The 18,735-nt window shown below is 51.3% G+C and overlaps 2 protein-coding genes and 1 long non-coding RNA gene across 3 annotated transcripts in view; 2 read left to right on the forward strand and 1 right to left on the reverse strand.

Annotated features, from left to right (window-relative positions):
- Window positions 1-18,735, forward strand: part of LOC138063481 (uncharacterized) — a 180,832-nt gene that overhangs the window by 14,463 nt on the left and 147,634 nt on the right. The gene's annotated exons all lie outside the window — the stretch shown is intronic.
- Window positions 1,976-2,911, forward strand: LOC138063504 (olfactory receptor 14C36-like). The gene has a single exon (XM_068923118.1). It carries the CDS (start codon window positions 1,976-1,978, stop codon window positions 2,909-2,911), a length of 936 nt encoding a protein of 311 aa, XP_068779219.1.
- LOC138063505 (olfactory receptor 14C36-like) lies at window positions 7,408-8,431 on the reverse strand. Its single transcript, XM_068923119.1, has one exon. It carries the CDS (start codon window positions 8,347-8,349, stop codon window positions 7,408-7,410), a length of 942 nt encoding a protein of 313 aa, XP_068779220.1. The 5' UTR covers window positions 8,350-8,431.

The raw sequence follows: 18,735 nt of genomic DNA on the forward strand, positions 1-18,735 counted from the left end.
AAGGGAAGGAGCTTTCCTTCTGGTGTCTGCACTTTCAGTTTTCTAATGTTGTCAGGGAGAAAAAAGGAAAGAGTTTTCTGGTTTGGCAAGGAACTCCCAAACCTTCACTCTGAGAAATCACTAGGTCTGTGAGAAACATCAGCAAGCTGCTTCATGCCCACCTCAACCTACAGACAGCACCAACATCACTTTCTCTGGCCTCGTCAGGGTTTGTGTCACCTGCTCCTTAGGACCTGCAAACACGGAGGTGCCCCTGGTCAGTGCCCTGACCCGGGAGGTTTCTGTAGGGAAGAGCTGAGAACACACAGGGTGGGATGGGATCTGTGAGCACTGACCAGGGAAAGATATTGGGACTTTGAAACAGCTCTCAGCAGGGACAGCACCGGGCAGCAGAGATGGGCAGGGAAGGAGAGAGAATTGCCGACAGACTCATCATGGGAGGATGGATTTGGGCAAGTCATGGTCAGTCCCTCTGACACAGACACCTTCCTCTGAGCAAGCCCCCGTGTCTCCTCTCCCCCTCAGCAGAGCCTCTGCCCTGACAGTCATGGACCCCAGGGCATGAGCCACCTGCTCTGCAGCCGGACCCCCAGCAGAGGAGAGGGGCATCTCTCCTGCCCCGGGCCCATTTTGTGCTGCCCGACAAAAGGGCTAAGTGGAATTGCCCTGCAATGTCACCTTCTGTGAGGTGGCATGCCCACCGGGGTCAGATGAAGGCTTTCCTGAGTGCCCATCTGTGTCTCTGTGCTTTCCTCCCTTGGCAGAAAGATCTCCCTTGGCAGAAGGATCATGGTGTTGCTCCTCATTTCCCCTCCTGTCCATGGGGCTCCTATGCTTCTCATGGGCTGCCTGGGGTTAGGGCGATCCAGCTGCAGTTCAGACACCGACACTGCAAGATGTACAACAGAAGGGGTCTGCATGGGAGGAGGGTTGCCCCAGCCCCCTTCTGGCCTGTGCTGCTCCAGGAAATGCAGTCTGTGGAGTGCTCCAGGAAATGCAGTCTGTGGAGTCAGAAAATGAACTGACTTTCCCTTAAGGAGAGCCCATCTTCAGTCCTAACAGTCCTTTGACTGTTTCCCTGTTGCTTCCTGCCAGGCTTTGAGCTGCCCTCCAGAAAAGGCACAGATGTCTCATAGCATCTCTGTGAGATCTGAGAGACAAGAGATGTGAAGAGTGTGGGAATGGGGGTGGGAGGTTGTAAATGGGCAGCTGAAGAGAGCCCAGTGTGTGCTTGGCTAGAAGGGGAGTGTGGAGACCTCGCTCAAGTGCCCTGAGTAAGGGAGAGAAATTTGGAGATGTGCACTTTGAAACTGGACTTCTGTGCTCTCAGCAGTAGCTGGTTTCTTTTTAGGGCAACATATGAGTGTGACCATCCTCCAGCTCAAAGAAGTGTAAGCACAGGACATCTGTGAGCAAGAGTAATAGACAGAGTAGCTGTCCTCACTCTGCACCAAGTGGCAGTGAATCCTTTCCTCTCAGGACTCTCAGTAGAAATGGCAAAAACTTATGCCTTTGAGGAACACTCCCCAGGAGTGGCAAGGACATCTACAAGAAAATAAATAAATAAAGTCCTTAAACCTCTGTTCCTCATCTCTCATTCTTTAGAACTGGTGATGAAGATGCTGAAAAGCCCTTCCACATGACGAGTGGAGTTCACCTGACAGAAATTCTGCATGTGAGAGCTAGTCATCCCCATTCCTTCATGCCCACCACTGTACAGTAGGACTGACTCCTCTGGAGCCCATGGGCAGAGGCCCCAGCTCCTCACAGCAGGCTCTGCCAGTGCACAGTGGAGCTCAAGCAAGGGAGCTGCACAAAAGCCAACTGAGGAAAGAGAGAGGCAATGGCGAGGTGGGGGTGTGTGTCTATGAGAAGTGGAATATTATGGTGGGTTTTTTTTTTGCTTGCAAAATCTCTCCTAACATCTCAATGTCTTTTCTTCTTTGGACAGTCCCCCATGCTTGGAGAGAACATAATGTCCAACAGCAGCTCCCTGAATGAGTTCCTCCTGCTGGCATTCATGGACAAGCGGGAGCTGCAGCTCTTGCACTTCTCGCTCTTCCTGGGCATCTACCTGGCTGCCCTCCTGGGAAACAGCCTCATCATCACAGCCGTAGCCTGTGACCACTGCCTCCACACCCCCATGTACTTCTTCCTCCTCAACCTCTCCCTCCTCGACCTGGGCTCTATCTCCACCACTGTCCCCAAATCCATGACCAATTCCCTGTGGGACACCAGGGCCATTTCCTACTCAGGATGTGCTGCCCAGGTCTTCATGGCTCTCTTCTTTTTTTCAGCAGAGTTTTCTCTTCTCACAGTCATGGCCTATGACCGCTTTGTTGCCATCTGCAGACCCCTGCACTACGGGACCCTCCTGGGCAGCAGAGCTTGTGTCAAGATGGCAGCAGCTGCCTGGGGCACTGGTTTTCTCTATGCTCTCCTGCACACTGCAAACACATTTTCCATACCACTCTGTGAAGGCAATGTCGTGGAGCAGTTCTTCTGTGAAATTGCCCAGCTCCTCAAGCTCTCCTGCTCAGACTCCTACCTCAGGGAAGCTGGGGTTATTGTGGCTAGTCTTTGTTTAGTCTTTGGGTGTTTTGTTTTCATTGTGCTGTCTTATGTGCAGATCTTCACAGTTGTGCTGAGGATCCCCTCTGAGCAGGGCCGACACAAAGCCTTTTCCATGTGCCTCCCTCACCTGGCCGTGGTCTCCCTATTTTTCAGCACTCTCACGTTTGCCTACTTGAAGCCCCCCTCCCTCTCCTCCCCAGCTCTGGATCTGGTGGTAGCAGTTCTGTATGCGGTGGTGCCTCCAGGAGTGAACCCACTCATCTACAGCTTGAGGAACAAGGAGCTCAAGGATTCCCTGAGGAAACTGGTTCAATGGGTACAATATCAGCACCAGTAACTGTCTCATGTGCATCCACTCATCATTCACAGCGCATTTGGCATCAAAGCTATGTGTTCTTCATATCTTTCTTCCTTGCTTTTCTCTATTACATTCTTGTTTAACAACAAAAGAAAATGGTTCGTGCCACTTGTCCTCAGGAATCTCTCATTTGAATGTGACCCAGAGACCATGTTGAAGCAGGAAGCCAGACTTCCCCCTTCATCAGCAGATATGGGGGAGCCTCAGAGACCGCTAATCTGAGCTCCCTCAGATGCCCTCAGTGCAATGAGGAGTTTCCCTTTGCAGTGTCTCTTTTGCACTGACACAAAGGGAGTTCAGGGGGACAGAGTCAGGCTCAGATGAGTAAAGATTGTCTCATGTCCATTAGGAGAGCTCAACACCCCTGGCCACTGTCAGGGTATGGTGTCACACCGCTCTCCTGCGAGGGTGGCAGCCATCTGTCACTGTGGGCTGATCCCTTCCCTCTCCAGCACTCAGCTCCAAAACTACAAAAGGGGAGGAGGAGTGGAGGGGAGGGGAATCAGGCAGATGCTTGCAGGGACAGACCCTGTGCTTGACAGGGCCATCCCCCCATTGCCACAGCAGGCATTTCCTGGCTGCAGCCTTCACGTGGTGGCTCCACTTTCCTGGAGACACATCCACCCACAGCAACAGGAATTTCTCTTTTTAGAGCTGTTCTCTTCATTTCCATGGTGTCCTTCTGTGCTCCGTGCTGGGTATATGGCCCAGTAGTTCTCATAACCTGGTGGTGGCAGGGTTGTGTTTCCATGTGCATGTGTCCTGTGAGCACAGGCAGGACCAGGTGTTGGGCACCCTTGTGCCAGACCTGGCCTCCAGAAGAACATTCCTAGAATAAAAGTAGATCTGCTCTGTGACATGCCTCCAGTCTGGCCTTTCTTCAGAAGCTGTGGTCAAAAAATACCCGCAAGGGATTGCCCCACAAAAGGGCCTGCTGCTCTGCCTGTGAGCCCTGCGAGCCCTGTGGGCTCCGGGGGATGAGCTCAGAGTCCCAGTGTGATCTGTTGGGGACTGCAGGCTGCATCCAGGGCTCGTTTCTCAGTGACCAGTGCCAGCGAAGATGGGGAATGGTCTCCGAAATGCCTGCCCAGGGCTTTCCCACAGGTGACAGTGCTGATGACAGATGTCCATCCTGCTGGAAGAGAACCTGAGCCACCAGAAAAGCTGCTGTTTCAGGAGGGTGGCTGTTTCCTTCACCTCCCTCCCCAAATGTCCCACACTGCCCCCAGGGCAGACACAGGTTGTTCCCCATCCCCATGGTGCCCTCCCAGCAGGACGGGACACACAAGGAGGGGCTCGGCCTGCCCCGTGCTCAGGACCATTTCCCCGGGGCTGGCATAGCTTGGCTGGAGGCACCTCCAGCTCCTCGGCCTCTGCTCCGGCACGGCTGGCATGGGGACGAGAGCTCCTAGGGCAGGGCAGAGCGAGCCCAGCTGGGAGAGAGTTGGGGAAGATCCAGAGGTGCCTGGCTCAGCCCTGGGCTTTGGGAAACCTCCCTCATGCACCCCGAGAGGCTCCGTCTGCCTCTTCCACCCTGCCCCCTGCTCCCCTCCCCTCGACCAAAGCACAGTCCAGCATCACCTGGGGACTCTCTTCCCCTTGGGGAGCAGAGGGAGGGTCTTCTCCAGCCCCACACTGCCTTTTCCAGCACTGGCCTTTGCAGTTGCATGTTCATGGGTCTGCCCACTTGCCTTCACCACAGTCACGGCTGCACTGGAAGGCCATGAAAATCCTGGTGCTCCTACCCTTGAGCTGGCATCCACCTTGAACCTGGAGCCTGGCCGGCCACAGAGGCATCAGCCGTCCAGTGCCCTGGTCGTGCAGCCAAGGGCAGGGGTCTTCACCTCAGTTTCCCTCCTTCAACCCCTGCTCCTGGCACCACTGCTGCTGTGCCCATGTCCAACCCTCCTGCTGCCAGACTTCCCCGGGGCCCGAGGCAGCTCCAGCTCCCTCAAGGGCTGCACTGGAGCCATTCAGGTGTGGCCTGAGTGTGGGACAACTTTTCCCTTGGGAGCTCCTTGAGGAGCCGCTCTGGGTCATCCTCCACCTCTGGCCTGGCAGCAGCACCAGTGCTCAGGATGCCGGGGTGAACGTGCACAGAGGGTGGAAAGGGCACCAGCTGCCTGGGGAGAGCATGAAGACCTTCTCCGTCCATGCAGAGATTGAATGAGGAAAGCCAGAGCTCAGCTGGAGCTGGAACCAGCAAGGGAAGGGGAGGGCAACAAGAAGGCCTCCTGTCAAAGTGAAAGGAAAACAGCTAAGGAAAATGTGAGCCTGCTGCTCAGTGGGGCAGGGGACCCAGTGACTTCAGATAGGGAAACGATTTGGGGTAGTAAATGACTTTTTGCCTCAGCTCTCCTGGGTAAGCTCTGCCTGAGGCCTCCCAGTTCCCCAAGCTTCCTAGGAGAGTCTGGGGGATCTAGGAGAGGATCCAGCCCCTGCCCAGCCCAGGCTGCGCCCCATGTGGGTGATAGCAGACGGGTGTGCTCTGGGATCTGCCAGGGTCTGGTGCAGAAGAGAGGCCATGCAAGGCTGCCTGTTTCCCCTCCATCGGGATATGAAGACCTGCAGGAGGACAGAGCTGGCCATGCACCACCCCACAGCTGGGGGGAGCAGCCAGCTCTGGAAAGAGGTGATGTGAGGGGCTGGTCTGGGATGATGGCCCTGGGGCAGCTTCCCCCGTGTGTCCATGCAACACTGGGAGCAACCTGGGCTCTTCTCTTCTGCACCTTCCATGTCCTGGTGTCTTTCCCAGGAGACCTGCATTTGCCCAGCAAGCACACTGGTGCGTGCTCCCACACTGTCTGTTCGCACACAGTAGCCACCTGATGGCATTTTTCCTCTCCTGGGCCCTTTCCAACCCAGCCCAGCCTCTCCCTGGCTCTCCCCACCTCTCCTGCCCTCTGCCCAGCCCAGCCCAGCAGAACAGCTCAGTCTAGGGGTGGCCCCACAGCATTGCCCACTGCAGGGTGCTGCAGAGCCCTGGGCACTCACACTGCAGCCCCAATCCCTCCCCAGGGCAGCACCAGCATCCTTGCCCTGGGGCTCCTCAAGCAAATCCTGATGCCCCAGTGATAGAGATGCCTGCCCCAACCTGGTGCACACAGGAAAGGGTTTCTCTTTTTATTCCTTCCCTGCCCACACACACATCCCTACCCTTCCCCTGGATGTCCCTGCTGCACAGAGAGCCTTTCCCCAGGTGAGTGTGCCCATACTGGCCTGGCTGGCCATTCCCGCGCTCCTCCCCTGTGCTCCCCACAGGGTCCTGGGCTGGCGGTGCTGCTCTACAGAGCAAGTGGGCTTCAGGGCTGCAGGGTGACTCTGCACTGGCTGTGCTGGTCAGTCCTGGAAGCAGATATAGCCAGACAGTGATCCCTGTTCCTGATCCCCTTTCCAGCCTATCCTGCCTGATGTGCTTGTGGCCTTTGGAGAACTCCAGTTTGGGCTGTCTCTCCTCTTGTGAGGCCCCATTCACTGCCCACCCAGGTTCACAAGCTATCCTGGGAGATCCCCTCTGCCCTCATGGCAGCAACAGTTTCCACTCTAGGACGGGCATCTGATTTCAGTCCTGTTGCATCTGAGGGCAGTCCCAAGTGGATAAGCCAGAGACCAGTTGCTTTCTGCTCGGGCACTTGCCACCACGAAGCAAGCTCTCCATCCAGTTCCTGGTCCCTAACAGATCACACTGGGACTCTGAGTTCTTCCGCTCAAACCTGTGAGAATCCCAGAAGAGGAAGAGTCCCTTTTAGGGGTCAATTTATTGGGTGTATTCTTGACACCAGCTTTGGAAGAGGAATCCAGCCTCTTGGCATGGCACTGAGGAGAGCCCCTTTCTTTACAGTGGTGCTCGTAGGGAGGTCAGCTCTGATGCAGTAGTTCACATTGCATCTTCCTGCCTGTAGTCGTAGGAATACGACTGTAGACAAAGCACTACTGTCACCAAGCTACAAGAGACCTTAGGGCTGACACAAGTACCAGGGCACAACAGGACAGTGCACAAATGAATTCCTGCCAAGTTCCTGCCATTCTGAACCAAGTTCTGCTGCTGTCAACGGATGTGGTTCCAGGAAAGCAGCAGCCCTGACTTGATGGCTGCAGAGGGGAACTGCCTGCCAAGGCAGTGCGGGACAGCCCTGAGGGCCTCAGGGGCTGCTCCTCCATGCCCTGCCTGGACTCTTCACCCCTGAACCTCTTCTGCATGCTGGGGCTGCTCCCTGAGCTCCAGAGAAGCCAGCAGGGGTGTAAGCTGAGACCAGTGATTTTCTGCTGATTCCTTTATTTTGTTTGATTATGCAGTAAGCCATCTTTCCTATGTACATGAGATACTTGGGGGAGAAAACATAGGTAGATGCTTAAGAAGAAGTAGGATGAATAATTATTATTCATGTGGGATTGAAATTATCATAGGTATAACAAAAAAAGAAGAAACATATGAAAAAAAGATAGGCTTGGCTTTTCCTGAGATACTCTGGGAGTCATTGAGAAAGATGCTGAAATACTGTGTTATTGAATAGTTTCCTCAGAGCATCTTTGAGCTCCTTATTCCTCAAGCTGTAGATGAGGGGGTTCACTGCTGGAGGCACCACCGCATACAGAACTGCCACCACCAGATCCAGAGCTGGGGAGGAGATGGAGGGGGGCTTCAGGTAGGCAAACATGCCTGTACTGACAAACAGGGAGACTACGGCCAGGTGAGGGAGGCACATGGAAAAGGCTTTGTGTCGTCCCTGCTCAGAGGGGATCCTCAGCACAACTGTGAAGATCTGCACATAAGACAGCACAATGAAAACAAAACACCCAAAGACTAAACAAAGACTAGCCACAATAACCCCAGCTTCCCTGAGGTAGGAGTCTGAGCAGGAGAGCTTGAGGAGCTGGGCAATTTCACAGAAGAACTGCTCCACGACATTGCCTTGGCAGAGTGGTATGGAAAATGTGTTTGCAGTGTGCAGGAGAGCATAGAGAAAACCAGTACCCCAGGCAGCTGCTGCCATCTTGACACAAGCTCTGCTGCCCAGGAGGGTCCCGTAGTGCAGGGGTCTGCAGATGGCAACGTAGCGGTCATAGGCCATGACAGTGAGAAGGGAATACTCTGCTGCTACCAGAAAGAGAAACAGAAAGACCTGGGCAGCACATCCTGAGTAGGAAATGGCCCTGGTGTCCCTCAGGGAATTGGCCATGGATTTGGGGACAGTGGTGGAGATGGAGCCCAGGTCGAGGAGGGAGAGGTTGAGGAGGAAGAAGTACATGGGGGTGTGGAGGCGGTGGTCACAAGCTACGGCTGTGATGATGAGGCCGTTGCCCAGGAGTGCAGCCAAGTAGATGCCCAGGAAGAGTGAGAAGTGCAAGAGCTGCATCTCCCGCATGTCTGCAAATGGCAGGAGGAGGAACTCGTTGAAGGAGCTGCTGTTGGACATTTGGACCTTTTTGGCACAGGGCAACTGTCTGAGGAGAAAAAGACAGTGACAAGGTAGAGCAGTTTTCTCTAAGAAAAACGTTCAAATTTTCACAGAAATCCCCCCTCCCCAAATACAGACACATTTCCTTTCTCCTTCTCAGAAGGACCTTTGTTCAGCTACCCAGCTTCAGTTCTAGTTGAGTGTGCTGTGAGGAGCAGAGTCCTGTCCTGCTCTACACCACTAGGAACATGGAACTGGTTTGTGACATTGCTGATGTTCACAATGGATGTCCACCTTTAATGGAAATAATCCTCACGCACAATTCTAAAAAGTGTAGGCTACAGCAGAGACATTTAGCATTTGTTTATAATTGTTTTATCTGGAAAGTTTTAGGTTCCACCGTCACATCTGGTGATAGTTCTTTTACAGGCAGACATTGTGATTGGTGGAAGTATGAGCATTAAAAAGACCAGAGAGGCAAATGGGCTCTCTGTGGCTTAGTGCAGAGTCAGGAGAGCTGTTGGGTCCATCAGTCTTGTGGCCAGCTGCCCTGTTCACACCCTTGTGTGACCTAGAGGATGACTGCAAACACACGCTATTCTAAAAAAGACACTGGACTAACAGGGCTTGGGCACCTCACGCCTATGCAGACACTTCCATGGCAGGACCTCAGGGTGGGTGTCTGAAGTTGTAGCTGAATCCCCACACCACAGAGCCTGACAGCAAGTACAAGAGCAGAAAGGAGAGGCCGGGAAACAAGGAGAAAAGACATGACCCTGCTGCCAAGGGAGGAGAGAGAGACAGATGGGGACCTTACTGAGGTTGCGTGCCACCTCCCAAACAGCATGTCCTCCCAGGGCAGTCCTTCTCCTCTCCTTTGCCTTGTAATGGGAAATGGGCATGTGGCAGGAGAGGCAGCTCTCCTTTTCTGGAAATCTGACTGCACAGAAAGTGGATGCCCTAGACCCCATCAGCTTCAGAGCTGAGGGAGGGCTCTGTTGGTGGGAGAGGAGGAAAGGGTGGCTTGCTCAGAGGAAGACATCTACAGTGAAGGACCAAGAGAAAGTCACCTGAATCCAGGCTACCACAGCATTTCTGTGAGCACTTTCCTATTGTTCCCTGACCATCTCTCAGCTGCCTGGAGCTGTCCCCGCTAGGAGCGCTTTCTTCATCCCCGCATCTCTCCCTTGGCACTGCTCACAGACCCCATCCCACTCTCTAGGTGTTTGGCTCTGCCCTGCAGAGACCTTCCAGTAAAAGAGCAGTGCTCAGGGGTGTCTCTGTGTTCACAGGACTAACGAGCAGGTGAGACTCAGTAGGATGAGAATGATGAGAACTGTAAAGGTGATATTGCTGCTGCTTGCAGGCAAAAAGATGGTTGAAAGAACTTCCTGAGGATCCTTGCAAAAGTACTGATCCCTTACAGTAATACTGCAGAACTCTCCTTTAGTTGTCTAAATCCAAAATATCCTTTTCCGTTTGTGCCCTTCCAAAGATACAACAAAAAAGCAGAGACTCAAGAGAGTGCCTTCCCTTTCAGGTCAGCCTACATGAGTGTCATCTTCCTTTTAGAAAGCCCCCTCCAGAGATGTCCTGCGGGTGAGCTAGACCTGTGAACAGCCCCGGCCCATGCAGCACCCTCTCAATAGGAGAATGAACCTGCCTTGCTAGGGCTCTCTCCTTCCATCCAGAGCTTCTCCCTGCAGCACTGAGTGAAGTTCTCCAGGCAGGCTGAGTGCTGATCCTCACAGGCAGCAGAGTCACTGCCCTGGGTACTCAGCACCTTGGGGTGCAGGGACACTGCTCTGAATTACAGCCCTGGGCAAACCTGTGTGCACACCCTGGCTTCACACCCCTGCAGGCATCCTTGTGAGAAGGTAGCAAAATGCCCTGTCCCTGTGACAGTGTGGCAGGCAATCCCTGCTCTGAATGATCTCTCCCTCCTCCACACTGGAGAAGCTAGGAGAGCAATCCTTTAAAAAAGAGTAATGTAACAGGATGGGTTTAGAAGAGCTCTCTAGGAACCTCAGTAGTGTTGCCCTTCAGCCAGAGACTTACCGTGTCAAGGGCTGTGAAGATTTCCCCCACAATGAGCTCTCCTCTGTCCTCCCACTCCACACTGCCTTTCACTTCTCCCTGTCTTCTCTCATCTTCTGTCAGCAAGAGCAGGCAGTAGCTGGAGCCCTGCTGCTCTTTGCAGAGGAGCTGCTCCTGGGCAGAGCTGTCTTTCAGCAGTGCTGCCTGGTTGCCAGGAGCTCCCTCTGTCCCAAGAGCCCAGCCCTGCTCAGAAGCAGAGGCCCAGCTGAAGGCATGAATTCCTCTGTCCCTTGTGCTCCCTCCTCCTGGGAAATGTTCACTGAAGTAGACCAAAATAATAATCTGTGGTCCCCCTCTAAAGAGTGGAGAGAGACCCATTCCAGCATTGTAATTTGTCTCATCAGAGGAGGGTGATCTATGAGAGCTGGGAATGTCCCACTCTAAATGATGCTACTCCCATCTTTTAACTAGGCAGGACACCTAGTCAGGGACAAGAAGGGAGTTCATTTTCCCTTGGTTCAGGTATTGATTCAAATGAGTCAGTCCAGGCATCTCATGCTGGTTTAGCAGCCCCTGGGGTGGAGTGGGATTCAGATCCCTCCTGTGAACTCCACAAACACACGGGTGGGATTTCTCCTTTCCAAAGATGAAGTGAGCCCAACAGAGATGCCTGCATGTGAGCTCCTTGTCTAAGCTCCCATTGTAATAACTGGAGACAGGGCATGTGAGTCAGTTGCCCACCCACAACCACCTGGTGACAGTTGAAGAGACAAAGGTGGTCCAAGGCATGTGCCAGTGTCTGCTTGCTCTGCTGGAGCAATTGTGAGACCTACATCCTTCTAGAGCATCAGGTGGGGGCCAAGTGGGGAATTTCCTTGGCCATCTGAACAGTAGAAGCCTAATAGTGCTAGAACTCCGCTCACTAGGAAGCTGAGAAACATGCAGATCCCTTGATGTATAAACCGTTGATGTAATTCAGTGCAGACCCTTGCTTCAGTGGCATAATAATAGACCAGCAGAGTCATGTCAGAGGCCTGGGGCATCCCGTACAGCCACATGTTTCTAGCAGATGGACCACGGGACCTACAGGGAAACCATGCCCTTTTGGAGTGGCTGCTGGGAAAGTGCCCGAGGGTAAGCTCAGGAGTAGCTCAGGAAAGCCAGCAGGTCTTTAAGGACAGCATCCACCAAGCACAAGGATGGTCCATTACAGTACTCAGTAAAATCAGTAGACATCTCACAAGACCGACTTGGCTAAACAGGGAAAGACCAACTTGGCTAAAGAGGGAACTGAGGACTGAGCTCCAGTACAGTAAGGCAGAATATGGAAGTGGGAAGGAGGGAGAGACTGCAAAGGAGAAATTCAGAAATATCATCCAACAAAGTAGGGATGGTGTTAGGAAAGACAAAGCTCCCCTAGGATTGACACTTGCTGGAGATGTCAAGGGCATGAAGATGTGCTTCTAATGCTTCAGCTGCAGTAAAAGCAGGAAAAGAAAAATGTGGGCTCACTGCTGAATGGGGCAGGGAATCTAGTAGGAGCAGATGTAGATAGGTCTGAGGAACTCAGTGCCTTCTTGGATTCAGTCTTCACCAACAAGGTCGCGTGGACCATTATGCCTAAAGCTAAGACTCCGGAGGAAAAAGGTGACCGGGAGTGGATGAGGTTTGAGTGAGGGATGACTTGCAAGAACTCAATCCATACAAGTCTAAGGGGCTGGATGGGTGGCATCCAAGGACTCTGAGTGAGCTGGCTGCTGTCATAGCAAGGCTGCTCTCTAGCATCTTTGAAAGGTTGTGGAGATGAGGGGACATCCTAATGAGCCAAAAAAGGAATATGCTGTGCCTATCCTCAAAAAAGACCACAAGGACAAACCGGGGAGCTATGGGCAGTCCAGCCTCACTTTGGTGAAGAGTGTGTCCTGGAGCAAATGCTCTCGGTTCCCATTGCTGGACACGTTAAGGAGAAGGTGATAGAGACTGGTCAGCATGGATTTCCTGAAAGTAAATCCTTCCTGACCAACCTGATTGCCTTCCATGATAAAAGAAGTGTAATTGTGGAGGAGAGGAGATTAGTGGATGTTATTTACCTCAATTCTAGCTAGGTGTTTGACACCATCTCCCCCAGTATTCTTGTGTACAAGTAAGGACCTTACAGTCTCAATGAGTAGACATCTAGATGGGTAGAACACTGGTTGGATGATGGGGCTCAGATGGTTTTTGTGAATAGGTTGTGCTCTACCTGGAAGCCAGTGACAAGTGGAGTATGCAGGGGTCTATACTTGGCACTTATCCTGCTTAACACATTCATCAGTGACCTGGAGGACACAACTTTCATCTCATTTGAAGGGACGTCTAATCAGGCAGAACAACCCTATGCTTGCGGGCTGCCATTCAGAGGGACCTCGGCAGGTGGGAGGAATGGGTTGTCAGGAACTTTATGAAATTCAATGAGGACAAACATCAGGTCCTGCACCTGGGCTAGAGCAACACTCTGCAGTGATCTGGGCTGGGGAGCGCCTGGCTGGGGAACAGCTCTGGAGAAGAGGACCTGGGAGTCTCTGTGGGCAGTGAGCTCAACATCAGGCAACAGCATGCCCTGGCAGCAAAGGAAGCCACAACATCCTGGGCTGCCTGAACTGTAGCAAAGCCAGGAGATCGTGGGAAGTGATTATCCTCCACTACCCAGCCTCGTTAGAGCACAAGTAAATGCTGCATCCAGTTGGGGCCCCCTGTAGAAGAATACTGTTGACCACTCCGAGTGAGTTCAGTGGCAGGGCCCCAAGGTGGTTGGGGGCTGGAACATTTGCCCTGTGAGGAGGTGCTGAGGGAATGGGGTTTGTCCAGCATGGAGAAGGGAAGTCTTTGGGAGGAACTCATAGCAGTTTCTCAACTCCAGGTTGCCAACAATAAAGAACCAGGCTTTTAACAGAGATTTATGGCAGGAGAATGAGAAGGAACAGTTATAAGCTAAAACAAATGCAGCTAAAATTGGCTATAAGGGAGAAAAACCAATGAGAGTAGTGAAGCATTTGAAGAAAGGTCCAGAGAAGTTACAGACTCCCTGTTCTTGGATGCTTTCAGGACACTGTTGGACAAAGCCCTGAGGAAGCCAGTGTGAGTTCAGTGTTGATCCTGATGTGAGTGGGAGGTTGGACTAGAGACCCTCCAAGGTCCCTTCCAACCTGAATGGTTTGACGATTCTGTCAACTCTGGCAATAACCACTGCGTTTTTGCATGTGAGTTAGCATCAAACATGGTATCTCCAGAGCGATCATCTCCTAATGGTGTGAAGTTGCCTTGTGGGCCTGAAAGGTTTTAAGTTCAAAGTTTAATTATGAAGGACTACTTGTCCAGAATTGGCCATCCTCAGCCTACCATAGCTGTACATTACTACATGATGCCAAATGAGTGCAACACATGCAGAAAGTCATGCCATGAGCATGGTTGCACTCTAACATGCCTAAGGAAGAGCATGGCCACACAGATGAGGGCAATCATTATCTCCCTCGACTCTGCACTGGTGTGGTCACATCTGGAAGAGTGTGTCCTAGTGTGGTACGCCCAGTGCTGGAGGAATGGGGAGGAACTGGAGAGGATCCAGAGGTCTGCCAAGATGGGCTTAGGGACCGGAAGCACAAGGCCTTCATGGAGAGACTGAGGGACATGAGCCTCTTTAGCCTGGTGAAGGGGAGGGAGGCTAAGGGCAGCAGAGCAGTAGCCTGTGACTGCTTGAAGGGTGGTTTCAGAGGTGATGGAGATTTTCTTGGTAGTAGGAAATAACAAGAGAAGGGGAAAGAGACAAAACAATGCAGCTTGAGAGGTTCAGACTGAACTTCTGGAAAATGAAATGTTACTCGCACTGTGGTTCAACAGGACACCCAGAGGGAGTCTGTGTTGAGCCTGTGGCTTTGTGTTTGAATGAAAAGCAAGTGAGGGAAAAAAGTCATCAGTAAAGGTGGGAAGATCCACAGGTGAGAGCAAGGTGGGGAAGCAGGTTAGGTATCTACAGGTTGCAGGGAAAAAAGCACAGGAGTGGAACAGCATAGGGCAGCTTGGGGTGGAGACAACTGAGGGCACTACCAGTGCTGAAAGCCTCCAACAGAAGAGGTCTTTGTCCTCTTTGCTATGGCTGGTGTCTCTGCTGCTTAGGCCTAGGAGACATCTTATCCTGACAGCGCCAGGTCCTCATAACCTCCTTGCCCCCAGAGAGCCCAGGAGGTGCTGTATTGTTGTCCTGCACTTGGCATTGCACACCCCGATGCTCATACTGGCCCCCACAAAGAGCCCTGAGCGGAGCACAAGGGAAAGCACCACCCTACCCAGGGGTTGGGTGTCAGTGCCTGGCCATTCTGCTCGATAAAACACATCAAGGTTTACTTGGTATTGGAGCCACCTGTGCATTTCCTTTGCCTACCTGCCATCAGGGCCTCCAGCTTTCTGCTCTGAGCAGTCCCTGGGGAGCCTTTGTTGGCAATGGCCCTCAGTGGGACCCATTAACGCTCCAAGAAACTTTGGATTTGCTTTTGACTCTAACTTCTGCAGAGGTTTGTTCAATCGCTTCTCAGCATCTGAGGTTCATGGACTCAGCACCACTTACACCCGTGAGGGGTCATTAAAATGCTCAAAGCCCTAACAACCCATGTCACTCCCCGCAATTTTCTTCAGTTCTTTAATTCTTGTGTGGCTAATTGCAGAGGTTTCAGAGGTGTATTTAAAAAGAGGAAGATTTCAATGAGCACCAAAAAAAAAAAAAAGAAAAGATTTTTTTTCTTAATTTTTCAGCTTAAAGAATAAGTGATTTCCACGTTCTCCAACTGAGGTTGACCCAGAGGGTCTCCTAATGAATCCTGATGCGTAAGAAAAGGAGAATTTTGGACATGAGACATGTATGGCCAAGCTTCCTCCTCACCTCCCCAGCCCTGCCATTCCTCTCATCAGCCACTGGGGACCTACATCACTCTTGTTAAAATCTAATGTTTTTTCCACTCAAGTCTGTAGCTGAATTTTACAGCCCATGTGCACCAGTTCCCACCTGCTTTCCTTAGAGAACTAGCTGCAAATAGACACAGAAGGGTTGTTCTTAATTGTGATCAGAGAGAAATAAAACCTGATACAGTTTAATAGAAAACAAAATACACTCCTCAACCCTATTTCAAGTCCAAGCTGCCTGCAGTGAGGTCCACTTTCCACAAGGGATAGCCTGCCTAGAAAGGTTTTAGGCAGAGAGGTAGGAAAGGCTAGACAGAAGCACAGTTAAGCCACTGGCTAAAGAGACAATCAGACTCCTGAAAGACAAGGGAAGCTTCTGACTCCCGGAAGCTCAGAGCAGCAACTGCAGAGATGAGAGGTATCTGAACGGATGAAGAGCAAGGGCAGGAGGAAGACTGGACAAATGTGGAAAGTGCATACGCCCAGAAAGTCTGATGCAAAGATGACTTAAGAAATGATCCCTTTAATCAGGACATGGGGAAATATGTGAAAGATTAGTGAGATTAAATCCACAGCATAACAGACAGAGCAGTGGACATTTTTATTAAAACTGGTCAAGCATTTCAGCTGATGAAAAGGTGCTCATATTTTTCTAAATGTTGAAAACTGTTCTCCACCTTTCCAGGCAGAGCTCACGTGTCTAACCACAAGCATCCAGTGGCACTTGGAGAGGCCCCAGTGTCTCTGAGGTCCCTGCCTGGGCCTGGCAGCTCTCCCAGGGGACCAGCAGGAGACTGGAGCCCTTCGGAGCTGCAGATGGAGGCTGGGCAGAGGTGACCAGGGCACCTACAGCACCACCAGACATCTGTGACCCTCCAACTGCATCCCATCCCAAATCTGAAAATTGCTTTCTTTAAAAAAATACACACACAAAATCTCCTCAGAAGACCAGCATAAAAAAAAAAAAAGGAAAGAAAAAAATCCAGGAAGACTATAAGGACACAAAGAGTGTTAAAAGGGGAAAAGTGTAATAAAACATTTCTTTGCTTTAGATTCTTCCTTGTTTCATTTTTCTTGACATTTTCCAAACATTTCTTTTAGAGTTGGGCCTACACCATTAAAGATATTTCTGCATCTCACACAGAGCCCAGTGCCCCCAGGGCTGTCCATGCCACTCCTCACTGTCTGCACTGAGTGAGTCACACCCTGACATGTCGAGATCTCTTGACTTACAGAGTAAAGCAAGGTGACCAGCTTCAATGAAATACCATATTTTTGGATGGCCATTTTTGCACCAGTTTCAACATACCTGTGTTACAGTGACATCTTAAAGGAGTCCCTAAACAGCTACACACACGTCCTTGTCATTCCCTGCACTGTCAATGAAGTGCAACTCCATTTTAGGCAATAGCAGGGATCAGACTGATGTCAGCTGATGCCAGACACTGTCAGTGCAGATGTTGCTGTCTAACCCAGCTGTCTGAACTTCCCTTTCCACTCAGGGAAGAAAAATAAGTTGTCTCACTGAGAGGTCTTGACCAGCTAATGCTCCAGAGAAGTTCCCAAAGTTCCTGGACCACATTTGAATACAGCTTCACAGAGCATTTCAGGCAGCTATAGCTCTACATGTGGGCAAATGAATAAAAGCCTGAATGTGAAAGTCTCGTCGTAATTAAAGTTCTTCAAAAAATAACTCTATGCCACAACTGAAAAAAAATCCTTCATTTTCAGAACTTCAAACATTTTTTAACAGCGTTAATGATATGTTTCTTTCTTTTTTTATTGACAGCACCATAGGTATGCACAATAGTAATTACTCTCGCTATGTGAGTGCATATATTTTTATATATGTATATCACAATACCTTTCCTACCAACACTCTGAATGGAGCAGCTTTCTTCTGAGGAACTGCTATATTTAAACTGACATATTTCCCCTCTGCCTCTCTGTCCTTTCTTCTGCCTCTCACTATCCTGTCTTTACAGAGCTCTCCAGGGAAAGATTCACTGAATCACAGCACTTAGGGTGGACAAGACCTCTGGACGGCATCTAGACCAAACCCCTGCTCAGTGCAGAGGGAACTAGAGGAGGCTGCTCGGGGGCTCAGCCCAATTACACAGTGTCCACAGCTGTGCTTAGTGCACTCCATCCCATGGACCAGGCCATTAATGAAGAAGTTGAACAATGTTGCTTCATGTGTTGATCACTGAGGGATGCCACCAGTAACTGGCCAGCGGTTGGACCTTGTGCCACTGATCACAGAATTTTGGCCTGATGGACCACCCAATATTCCACCTGCCTTGTGGTCCATTGATCCAGGGCGGAGCTCACCAGTTCAGCTATAGGTACACTATGGGCAACCGTGTCAAAGGCCTTGCTAAAGTGAAGGTACACCAAAACCCCTGCTTTCCCCTTGTGCACACAGCCATTCATCTTATGGTAGAAGGCAATCAGGTTGGTCAGGCAAGATTTCCATTTTCCCTTCGTCAGCCCATGATGGCTTTTCCAAACCTTGCCCTTCATGTGCTTGCAGATGGTTTCCAGAGGGGTTGTTCCATCAGCTTCCCAGGGACTGAGATGAAGCTGGCCAGCCTGTCATTCCCCAGATCCTTCCTTCTTGCTCTTCTAGAAAACGGGTGCAAGTTCTGTCTTTTCCCAGATTTCAGCAACCTCCCTGATCACCCTGACATTTCAAAGACAGTCAAGAGCAACATCACAATGACATGAGCCAGCTCCCCCAGCACCTCGGGGTGCATGGGCTTCTGTGGGCCCACTTGGCAAAAGGGCTCCCCAACTGCATCCTCTTCACACGTGGGTCAAGCGTCAATACCAAAGATGCTGCTAAGACACTCAGGGACCTTGGGGGGCTTGGAGGCACATCTTTCCAGTAGTATGCGAGGTAGAAGAAACAATGAGCAACTCAGCCCTTTCCTCCTCTTTGTCACTATGTCCCCTGCCCCACTGAGCAGTGAGAGCACATTTTCTTTAGCTGCCTTACCTGTGCGGCTAATGTTCTTACAAAAGACCTTCTGATTGTCAACCACCACACTTGCGAGCTCCAATTCCAGCTTCACCTGAACTTTGGCTTTCCCAGCTTCATCTCTGCACCCACAGGCAATGCCTCTACCTTCCTTCTGGTAGCCTCTTCCCCCATTCCACCTCTGGGTGCTTTCTTCTTGCAGCTGAGCTCCTAAGTCAGGGCTTTTGATTTACTCCAGTGGGTTTCCTACCAAGCTCTGCTTGACTTCCTGCATGTCAGACTGGCATGTTCCTGTGCTTTTGTTGGAGGTATGGGAAAAAAGGAGATTAGGGCATTATTCCATCTTTCACAGGTAGTTCACAAAACAAGGCCCTGAAGGAAGGAGCAAGACAACACTCTAAGGTAACCAGATAAGGAAGTACCCAAATAAACCTGAGGAGAACAGAAACAGTTGA

This window comes from Struthio camelus, chromosome 32 (genome assembly GCF_040807025.1).
Source record: "Struthio camelus isolate bStrCam1 chromosome 32, bStrCam1.hap1, whole genome shotgun sequence".
Lineage (NCBI taxonomy): Eukaryota > Metazoa > Chordata > Aves > Struthioniformes > Struthionidae > Struthio > Struthio camelus.